This window comes from Lathyrus oleraceus, chromosome 5, assembly GCF_024323335.1.
Source record: "Lathyrus oleraceus cultivar Zhongwan6 chromosome 5, CAAS_Psat_ZW6_1.0, whole genome shotgun sequence".
In the NCBI taxonomy this organism is placed as follows: Eukaryota; Viridiplantae; Streptophyta; class Magnoliopsida; order Fabales; family Fabaceae; genus Lathyrus; species Lathyrus oleraceus.
Genome location: NC_066583.1, coordinates 393,492,328 through 393,504,394, shown reverse-complemented (window position 1 = coordinate 393,504,394; position 12,067 = coordinate 393,492,328). Strand labels below are relative to the sequence as shown.

At 29.8% G+C, this 12,067-nt stretch overlaps 1 protein-coding gene across 2 annotated transcripts; it reads left to right on the top strand.

The window, feature by feature from the left end:
* Window positions 1-4,052: 4,052 nt before the first annotated feature.
* LOC127085033 (probable galacturonosyltransferase 15) lies at window positions 4,053-11,300 on the top strand. 2 transcript variants are annotated; one of them, XM_051025603.1, is made up of 6 exons: window positions 4,053-4,842; window positions 5,269-5,312; window positions 9,101-9,250; window positions 9,368-9,928; window positions 10,261-10,350; window positions 10,438-11,300. In XM_051025603.1, exons 1-6 carry the CDS (start codon window positions 4,593-4,595, stop codon window positions 10,726-10,728), a joined length of 1,386 nt encoding a protein of 461 aa, XP_050881560.1. In that variant the 5' UTR covers window positions 4,053-4,592; the 3' UTR covers window positions 10,729-11,300. The 2 variants fall into 2 exon arrangements, with proteins under 2 accessions (XP_050881560.1, XP_050881559.1); XM_051025602.1 differs by having other exon boundaries at window positions 4,058-4,842; window positions 10,048-10,350.
* The last annotated feature ends 767 nt before the right edge of the window (window positions 11,301-12,067 follow it).

Genomic DNA, 12,067 nt, shown 5'->3' with positions numbered 1-12,067 from the left:
CTCAAGGAGTCATGCTTGTGATAAGTGGGTTAAGTGTTCTCCAAAGAATGTCTTAAGATGAAAAGCAAAAGCAAAACAATACTAACTTCTAACCAATTAACTACGAACTTTTAATTTCAAGCTTTTACTTTAATGCAATTTACTTTTAGCACTCTATTTCATTTGCCATTGTTCATATCATTCTAATTGTTTATGTTAATGCAATTTTCACTTTGTCCATTTGGACCATATTGTGTGATATATTTTGTTTGTGTATACTTTGCTTGTTTGTGTGGTCTTTGACCATTAATGTGCATAATAATAACAAAAACCCTAAAAAGACTTTTGTGTGGACTGTTGGCTTGATCTTGGACAAATGGACTTAGAACCTAGGCAACCTTCATATGCTAAAGGACTTGGCCAATGCCAACTTGTTTAAGAATCAAGTGCTTGCAATTTGAAACTTCATCTGATGCATCTTTGAAGATCTTCTAAATTCATCTGCAACATGATCATTGTGAAGCTGTTATTTTGAGCCTGTGACTTGTGGAATTCATCTGTTGCATGGGCTATTTTGGAGAAGATCATGGAATGGATAAGCTTGGATGTGGCCATCTTTATTTGATGCCTTGCTCTTCAAGATAATATAATTGTGCATTTGTGTGTTGCTTGATTCTAAAAGTCCAAGGGAATTCTGGGTTTCTATTGACATTCTTGTCTATTGGATTGCTACCCACTTGGTCAGATCTTTTCAACTCTAAAATTTTAATTTTGTACATAGGATAGTCTCTTAATCTTCTCCCCATTTCTTTAATTTCAAAATTTCTCCCTCCATTTTTCAAAATCTTCTTTGTGTGAACTACTTTTGTTCTAAACTTTGACCACTTTTTGCAAAAAGATAGAAACTTTGACCTTATGCCATTGTATTTTCAAGCTTCTTTTCTTAAATCAAACTTGTAAATAAACTTAACTATACTTGACTTAAACTTTCAAAAAAGCCAAAAAGAATTAACTCATTCAAACCATTTTTAGGCCTTTGTGCCTTTCAAACTTAATTTTATTAAAAGCAATGCATCCATTTTGAAATTTATATCACGAACTACGAGGTTTTGATCCCTCATTTTTATGTTGGTACGAAGGTACAAGACCGAAGGACTTGTCAAACACAAAAATATAATTAATGAATTCTTTTCTCATCCCCCCATTCTATTTGTTTGTGAACATCACTTTGTACAAAATACATATGCACACAAAAAGGGCTCCCTAGGAGTACCTAGGACACTTTGGGTGCTAACACCTTCCCTCTGTGTAACCAACCCCCTTACCTGTGATCTCTGACTTTTTATTAGTTTTGATTTGAAAACTTCTTACTTTTGGGTTTTGTTCGTACTTTTTCCCTTTTCCCTTGGAAACAATAAAAGCGTGGTGACGACTCTTATTATTTGATCTCTAGCTTATCAATAGCTTGATGATCATGAATTTCCCGCTATATTTACACCCCCTTATATTTCTCCATCATTTTGTATTACAGATCCAAGATATTTAAGCCGTGTAACTTGAGGGATGATATGGTCTCTAACTTTCACCTCTAGATTAAAAACGCATTCCATATACCTCGCCTTACTTCTTCTTAGGAGAAAAAACCATGTGTTTCTAAAGCCCATCTTCAAGTCTCCAACATCTCATTTAAATCCTCATTCGACTCTCAAAGTAGGATTATATCATGTACATAAAGCATACACCTTGGTGCTAGCCTTGGATGTGTTTCGTGAGTACATCTAAAATTAAGATAAAAAGGTAGGGGCTTAAGTTTGAACCTTGATGCAAACCTATTGTAATAGAGAAATTATTTGTCTCTCCACTTTATTTTGCACGCTAGTCATTACCCCTTCATACATATCTTGGATAGCTTGAATATATGAAACCTAACCCCTTTCTACTCTAGGAATTTCCACAAAATATCTCTAGGCACTATATCTTAGGCATTCTCCAAGTCAATAAAAATTAAGTACAAGTCTTGTTGATCCATCAGATACTGTTCCATTGCACGTCACAATAGATAAATCGCTTCTATAGTCGATCTTCTTGACATAAAACCAAATTAATTCTCAGTGACTTGAGTCTCTTTTCTCGATCTCCGTTCAATCACGTTTCCCATAAAATTCATGGTATTACTAATAAGTTTAATTTGTCTATAATTTGCATAATTTTGTATATCCTTCTTGTTCTTTAAGATTGAAACTAAGATGCTTCTTCTCCATTCATCTGACATTTTATTTAACTTTATAATTTCATTAAAGAGTTTGGTGAATCACTTAATACCTCTCTCTCCAAGATTTTTCCATACTTCAATAAATATATTGTTTGACTCAACCGCCTTACTATTACTCAACGCTTCTTTTACCTCTTGTTTCTAAATTCGATGGTTGTAATTATATTTTTGTTCCTCTTTTCTAATGTCGAACCTGCTAGAGTTCAATGAGATATCATATTCTTCATTAAATAAATTATAGAAATACGTTTTCCATCGATCCTTTATATCTTTTTCCTGAATCAAAACCTTGTTTTCTTTATATTTAACACATTTCACTTGATCCAAGTCTCTTGTCTTTCTTTCTCTTCCCTTAGCAAGCCTATATATATATATATATATATATATATATATATATATATATATATATATATATATATATATATATATATATATATATATATATATATATATATATATATATATATATATATATATATATATATATATTTACTCTCATTAATTCCTAAAGATTGGTATAATCCGATAAAATCTTGGGTTTTTACTTCACTCATTGCCTTCTTGGTCTCATTCTTAACTTTCTTATACTTTTTCCATGTTTCGACATTTTTACATCTAAACCATTCTTTAAAACAATCATTTTTTTACTCTAACTTTACTCTGAACACTTTCATTCCACCACCCCAATTATTTATCCCTAATCTCTTAATCCATCTTATTTACCCTTAATCTCTTAAGTCATCTTATTTAGTCACTTTACTCTAAACACTTTGATTCCACCACCATAATTATTTAGCCATTTTTCTAATAATCTCTTAAGCCATCTTATTCCACATATCATTTTCACCTTCTTGTGATTGTCCAAATCCATCCTCTAAGATATTGTGTTGGATTTTTTTTTCACTCTTCAAATGTGTCATTTGATATGCGACGCTCCCGTGTTACTTCTTCTCTTTACTCGTTCATTCATTCCTACACTAATAGCTAATACTCGATATTAAATAATCAAACTCTCTTCTAAAATAATTTTACAGTACAAATAAATATTCATGTGTAATTTTCTAATAAAAGAAAAATCATAAGAGAACATATCACTCTACTTTTATATCAAAATATAAATTAATTTAAATTTAATTCATTTTAATAGTACAATTCGTTCAAAATTAATTATATAATCATACAATCAAACACACATTTCTATATTCACCAAAAGAAAGTTACCTTCTTTCTATAAATGAAATACATACTATCTGATTGATTTTATTTATAAGTAAATTTTTTAAATTTTTTTATCATAAATATAAATAAATGTCAACAAATATATATATATATATATATATATATATATATATATATAATTATATTTAATGTTTTTATTTAAAAATTATGTCTTTATTAATACCTTAATTTTATTATTGATGCCAATTTTATTAAGAATATACAATAATAATAAAATCTAAATAAACTTAATAATTTTTTCTAATAAAAACGTAAAATTTATTTTATTTTATTTATAAATCAGTCTGGAATAATATCTTATAATTTATTGTTTTAGTTAAAAAAATGAAGTTAGATTCCAAAAAAGAACAACCTCAGGACATAAAACGTCAAACTTGGCCCCACCGAGAGTCGTCACAGAGACTGTCGGCGAGTGCAAATGGTACAAAACAAATAGTCAATGTCAAAACCGTAAATAAGTTTAAAAACCAGTGGCAAAAAAATATACAATCAAGTGCAAAATACACTCTTTTATAATCATCAAGCCAGCGTGTCGCATTGCAATCTATTAATCTCCCGCGGCATTAAACGCGGCGTCCCTTTCCTTCAACACTTTCAACACTTTCGCTACAACACATTTTCACTTATATTTATTTTCTATAAACTTTTTTTATTATTAGTATAATAAGTTTTGATTTTTAATTATAAACAAATAAAATGTTACAGTTCGAATTCACTCTTTAAAACTGAACAAATAAAATGTTGCAGTTCCAATCTTGTATTTGATTTTTCTAAATCTAATATCTCTGCGCACAGCTATCATCTTTTCGTGCAGAACCATAACCGATCTGACTATAGTATAAGCTTCTATTCTCTTATTCTCTTTCATTTTCTAAGAATATCATTTTCACAGTGAAAAGTAACAAAAAAAACCGTGAACACTTTTTTTTTCAGCTACTAATTCATTTTCGTTCACTCTCTTTCACACTTAACCAAACACTTCTTCCTTTCTTACTTCTTTCTCTTAACCGAAGAATCGTTAAGCAATGAACCTTCAGATCTCGTTTTGATTCGATTTCTTCAAGAAGAATTTACAGTGAGAGTGGTTCATGGAATCAAGGATATGAAGTTTTATATATCTGCAAAGGGAATTAAGAGATTCACGATATCGAACGGCGGAGGTAAGGGATCAGCTAAGGATACATCGGGGACGGCGGCGGCAGGTGGTCCGACTGTAACTGCCTCTTCCAGTCGCCGGATTTCACTCCGGACGGTGCTTCCGGTGGTGTTAGTGCTCGGAATCGTTCTACCGTTTATTTTTGTTAGAGTCGCGATCTTGGTGCTGGAATCTGCTACTTTCTGTTCATCATTGGGTAATTTTTACTGCAGATCCTTTTTTACAGTTCCATAATTGAATATTTTTGAAGTTATTATTATTTTTTATTTATATTTGATAATTTCGTTAATTTAACTAATTTTAATAACTCTCCAATTGCATTTACTTCCTATAAATTTCTGAAATTAGAATAAATTTATTTTGATTTTTGATATTATCTCAAATAACTTAATAGCTGAATCCGATTCTTTGCACATCTATCATTTTGAGTTGAGTTGTTATGAAATTTTTTAATTTAATTAAATGAAAGTTATATTTATTGATTTATGGAGATTTAAATATATGTTGTATTAAAAAGTATAGAAAAAAAAGTTTTTGTGGAATAAATGAAACAGGAGTAGGTAATTTCCTTTAATGAAAAGTTGATATTAGTTTGTTACAATGGTGAAAATGATTGTTGCAGAGTGTGCTGGGTGGAGGTTTTTCAGTGGAGCTGACACGTCATTGGTAAGTGTGTTAATTACGGAATTAACCTTGTTATTTTATTTTCAACAACTATCTATTTTTTATTTATTTTTGGTTAAACGTACTTTATTGCCCATTTTTATCAAAAAAATTTGGCGGATTCACGTTAATGGATTAACTTGACTTAGCTTATAAGCAATAGAGTAACGATTATAGTAATAAGTTATTAAAATGCAGATTCTTAATTAATTAATTTTAAGCAATATTCTCTGTCTAATGAAAAGCTAGGTTCCTTTTTCAAATAAAGCTAGTTTCAATAGAGTCTAGTTTGAAAAATGTTAGTACCTGACTTGTTAATAAAATGCAACTAGTGAAAACCGACAAGAAATAATACTGTATTTGAATTATTTTAATTTGATGATTGTTAGTCATAAAAGCCTAATTTTTTTAGGCTGTTTGATTTTATATAAGTAATAATATCAAACCGACAATTGTTAGTATTCATTTGTCAAGGTTTTGTTTGGGTTTGGAAACCAGTCAATGTATTGGGTTTTAGAGTTTGTCAAGGTTTTGAGTTTACAGACAAATCTAGTCTTGAAAAAAATGAATCGTGTGATAGTATGCTACAAGATTTTGATATGTTGTTAGTTCATGGTGTCATATGATCAACACAACAATAAATTATGTGATTTTTTAGATAATTATTATTAAACTAAAATACTAGTACATTTTAAGTTTAATATTCATTTAATTTTAAAAATTTATATTAATTTTTTAATTCTTTAAAACGTTGTTAGATCATTTTGTCTAATTACTGATGGAATTGAGTAATATGAAATTTTTTTAATTAAAAAACCAATAAGATTAAGATACAGTATTAAAAAGATATTAAACCATACTTTTTGTTATAGTTATTAGGGTTTAATACTGTTATTATAATTATTAAATTATATTATTTGATAATTATTAAACCTCCTTATATTAATATGGTTTCTATAGCATGGCGAATGAAATTGAATCAAAGTTAGTTAGGATTTTGTTTCGGTTTTAAAAATATTATTGAACATTCAATTAGGTCTAAACTAAAAATTATTGATTAATTTGAATATTAAACTTGATGAAATTCAATGTAACCCAAATATAAATACCTTAATCCTTTTAAATATGTTTAAAACTTATCTCTTCCAATTATACCAAGTCTAATTAAACTAAGTTTATACTTTAATATTCTCTTCTCTACCACACTTGTTTGTTTTATTGTTTTTTTTAATGGTTAAACATTTAAACACTATTTTTTATGTTACGTAAGTGTCTTAGTTATTGATGTATTGTTAGTTCAAGTTGTCATATGATGTATTGTTGTTTTATTGTTGCAATCAATTATTTATAATTTTAAAAAATAATTATAATTAAAATAACATGTTTTTATAACTTCAATATTATATTTTTTATAATTTATTGACAATATATAAAATATTTAAAGAAGAAGTAAAATGTAGTCTAGTCTTCTCTAAAAAAAAAAAAAGTAATCGAGTCTAACTCTACTATTAAATATCAAATAATATGTGAATAAATTAAGAAGAATTATGAATTTAATTGATATAAATTTATTTTACACGGTCAATTAATCATAATTATCAAACTTTTATAATTATTTAATTTTTATTTTAATCATATATAAAATAATACTCCCTTCTTTTCATAAAAGATATCTCATTTACATTTTAAAATAAATATCTCTTTAGAATACCAATATAATATTTATTATTTTTTTCCATTACTATACTTCTATTTATTAACTTTTACTCTTTTCAACAACACCTCTATTTATTAACTTTTACTCTTTTCAACAACTCCACTAATTATAATAAAAATAAATTTTATCATTAAAATCAATATATTTAATTTTTTTAAGAACAACATACAACTCAGATAAGACACTTATTATAAAACAGAGAAATTATCTATAATACATAAGATTATAAATGATTGTGATGCATGAGATAGTATAAAACTTTTTATAGTTACATTGCATATCAATTAGTCTCATTAATAAAATAAATATTGTTTGCATAAAAATATTTAATGTTCTTAACCAAATTTATAGCCTATTATAATATTATTTCTTTAATTTAATTCTCTATCAAATTTAATTTAACAAAAAAATCAGAACTAAATCAAAATATGAGTAGAAAAGTTTATGTGTTGGTATCATATACTAATGTGGATTCCAGCCTTTCTTTTGAAATAACCGGTTCATGTTGTTATTGTCGTTTATCAGACCCTACTGAATCGGTTATTAATGCCTCAAAGTTATAAAGAGTAAAAGACATAGGAAAAGTTACAAAATGTGTATTCAGAAAAACCTGACCCCATTATCCTAAACGTACCGCGTGTTTTTTTTTGTTACATCTCAGATTTGTTGTTCACGTGACATATCCTTCTGTTAGACAAATCTTGTGTGGTTATCTATTTCAGCTAAAAGGACATAAAAACTGTTGACTTGCTTACACAATCCTTATAAGGGTGGTTATCTCTTTAGACAGATTCTTCCATGGGTTGTGGAACAGTCTCCCTGATCTATTTATAAGAGAAAGTTGATTTTTTAGATTCATTGAATAATCAATATATTGAGTTTATTATCCAATTCAGATACATTGATTATTCAATTAATTTAAAAAGTAATTTTTTTCTTATAAATAGTATTTACAATTTAGTACTTAGTAAATCTAAATTGACAAATATTACATTATAATTTAACTTTTTGTTTGTTCAAATAATGCATTAGTTATAGTCCTGTGAACTTGGTGGTGCACTGTTGTGACTAGCACAAGTTGCATTACTGCAATATGTGGGGGCATGGCCATGCATGCCATTTGTACTTCAACTTGTTTTATCCTCTACCTCTACTTTTTCTGTGTGTGCTATTATCAAAACTTTATTTCTGTGTGTGTTATTATCAGAACTTTATTTCTCTGCTTCAAAAAGTCTTCATGACCTTTCTTTGTTGTACTGGGACCATTTGTATTCATTCTATTTTATGACCAAGGCCATCTTAAGTTTTTTAGGCTTCTATGCAGATTAGTCATGGTTCAATTATGTGACAAAACCAATGAGGTCATATTTTGCCATGATTTAACCGTGACAAATGTTTTATGAGAATTCCAATTTAACCGTGACAAATTTTGGGCCTCTATGCAGTAGTCCACCTTACACGCCTTTAAAAAAGGTCATGTATATGACATCATTCCATTAATAACGTTTTTATATCACTTGGTTAAATTAATTTTAGTCTGTGTTTGGTTCTTCGATGACGAAAATTGATTCTGAGTGAATTGATTTTGTAGAATTGATTCTGGTTAAAAATGAGTTGTATGTAAAGTGATTTATGTTTCTACGTGTTTATGTAAAAATGAGTTGAACAATAAATTTCAATGAAAAATAAATTCAAAAATTACATATTCTATCTTTAAGTAGAATTGATTATGGCAGAATCAATTCTACTTTAGAAGAACCAAAACCTCAAAATTATTTCAAAATCAATTATACATCTCTATAATCGCTTTTGGCTCTTCCAAAAGCTAAACCAAAGGACACTTAATAATTTTGAATATGTGATGAGTTTGGTAGAATGAGTTTACTGTGAATTTGACAAAAGCTGTATTTTGGAGTTTTGATAAAATTATTGTAATATTAAGCCCAAAATCAATTTTGATAGTTTCCACTGTGAAATCAAATACAAATTAGGAGGATATGAATCATTCAACTTGTATATTTTAATTAAAAATGATAACTTATGTTCTGTTTTTTTACACTGTGGATGCATGAAGAAACTCAGAGATGAGCTAACCAGAGCGCTAATGGAAGCAAATGATGGAAGTGTTAATGATAATGAAGGAATAGCTTCATTCAACGAACTTGTTAAAGAGATGGTCTTAAAACAAGACCTCAAAGCTTTTGCTTTCAAGACCAAAGCAATGGTATATAAAAAATTTAATTTTGGTAGCTACTCTATATAATGATAATAATGTATATACATTTTTTTGTGACTCTATAGTCCTGTAATAAGTCATGCCATTTCTTTTGTAAATTTTCAGTTATTACAGATGGAGCACAAGGTGCAAAGAGCAAAACAGCAGGAGTCAGTTTATTGGCATCTTGCTTCACATGGTGTTCCCCAAAGTCTGCATTGTCTTTGTCTTAAGTTGGCTGAAGAATATGCCGTAAATGCCATCGCTCGATCTAGCCTACCTCCTCCTGAATTCGCTTCTCGCCTTTCTGACCCAACTCTGCATCACCTAGTTCTCCTAACTGATAATGTCCTTGCTGCCTCTGTTGTTGTAACTTCTACAGTTGAAAATTCAGCCAACCCTGAAAAATTAGTTTTTCATGTTGTTACCGACAAAAAGACCTACGCTTCAATGCATGCTTGGTTTGCTACCAATTCTATTCAGTCAGCTATTGTGGAAGTTAGGGGATTACACCAATATGATTGGTCTGAAGAAATGAATTCTGGTGTTAAAGAGATGCTGGAAACTAATCACTTAATTTGGAAGCACTACTACGATAAGGAAAAGAACATCGATTATAGTAATTTGAACGCTCTACGGCCCAGCAGCCTTTCCTTGATGAATCAACTTCGCATTTATATCCCCGAGGTAATTAGTTATTTTTGACAGATTTCTGATTGAGCAATAACACCTAATAAAAAGTCTGAATGCTTGGTAGTTGTTAACGATTGTTTCATGATGATATGATTTTTTGTGGACCATAACAGCTCTTTCCGGATCTTAAAAAGATAGTGTTCTTGGATGATGATGTTGTTGTACAGCATGACATATCTTCTTTATGGGACTTAGATCTTAACGGTAAAGTCAGTGGTTCCGTATTCAAGTCATGGTGTGAAGACGACTGCTGCCCTGGAAGTAAATACATGAACTACTTGAACTTTTCAGATCCTCTCATATCATCTAATTTTGATAATGAACAGTGTGGATGGCTTTACGGCATGAATGTATTTGATCTTGATGCTTGGCGAAGAACAAACATAACCGAGACCTACCGAAAATGGTTGAAACTTGTAAGTATATGTGTGATGGTACTGTTGTATTCAATATTAATTGCCATGATACATTAACAGTATGTAATGTATTATCTGATTTCACAGAACCTCGAGTCAGGGACAGCATTGTGGAATCCAGGAGTGCTTTCACCTGCATTGATTGCATTTGACGGTCAAGTGCATCCAATAGATCCATCAATGATTGTGACAGATTTAGGTTATCGTTATCGATCAGAAGAAATTAGCAAAGAGAGTCTAGAAGCTGCTTCTGTTATCCATTTCAGTGGTCCTGCAAAGCCATGGCTTGAAATTGGTTTCCCAGAATATAGAAGATTATGGAGTAGATATGTAAATTCCTCTAATAAGTTTATAAGGAGATGTAGAATTATAAGGTGAAGGAACAAAGTTCTCCCACCGCACCGCAAATATTTATTAAGATTGCATGATTGACACCGTGTTGGATTAGAGGGAAGAAGCTTCTGCCTTCAGTCTCCGATTCATACGTTCTGTATGATATTGATTATGCTATGTTGTTCATAATCATCATATACATATATGAAGCTGCCAAGAAATATCCTACTGGAAGCAGTATCTGCAGTTAAGAAAGATATAATGCATCGTTGATCTAGCCGTCATCTGACAATACTGTAAATTTGTTCTTGAAATGGAGAAATTGATTCGTATGTTTTGAAGTTTCATCGAGACGGTTCTGAAGTCTTGTTGCATAAAATCTAGATAATAACTTACAGGCAGGTTTAGATTTCATCATTTTGGTCTTGTAAGTACCATTGTTGGATTAGAGCCATCAAATTTAGTTTATATATCATTGTTGCTTTACTTACATTTGTTATTTTGCTATTTTTGTGTATTTGCTAAGAACACAAGAAACAGTGAAAAAGTAACATGTATACAGATGTAACTGATATAAAATCAAAAGTGATATTAATTGTATTTATTTTGGGAAGCTATCTCACGTTTGTTCTCCCTTAGTATTGATTCATTGAATCAATATAGAAATACTAGATTCTTTGCAAGAGCAATGACCAACTTATGACTGACTTGTAAAACAATAAACAATTACAAAGAAGAAACCATTGATGATGTGCATTCAAGAAAAGAAAATGGAATTCATTGTAATGGTTTCTTGTGAAAGGCTAAGGGGATCCAACGATATTGGGTTCACATTCAAGCTTGCAAAAGACCATTCCAACGGGATAATTTATATGTGGGACTTAGATAGGTTTGAGTCGTATATAATACTTTTTTATGGGGAAGTCATTTGTTGGTGTGGATGGTCTTTAGGGTCATCTGTAGGAGAAATTTCGGATGTTCTTGGATACTCAGTAGGAATAGGACGTGGTGTATGGCGTTCACTCTCTCGTCTTAGTTCGATTTTAGAAAATTTTATTTGATACCCCTTCAGTTCTGTATCCTATATTTTTTTAAAATATCAATTTTATCCTTATTTATTTTTAACTAATTTACCATTTCACTTTTAATCATTCAATTGAGATTTCCGAAAATTGTATTATTCACTCTCGTATCGGAATTCATTGGAAAAGATTTTTGGTATGTTCTTTTTCAAACCGGAAGACTTTGTGAAAGACATCTGATTTACTGCATAATGTATTCCGGAAGAGTTACTTGAAGAATTCCAGTTCAGTTTTGAAAAAAGAACGTTCAGGAACTATCATATGTGTTTTGATTAACAGAGTAACATATACCGGAAGTTTTT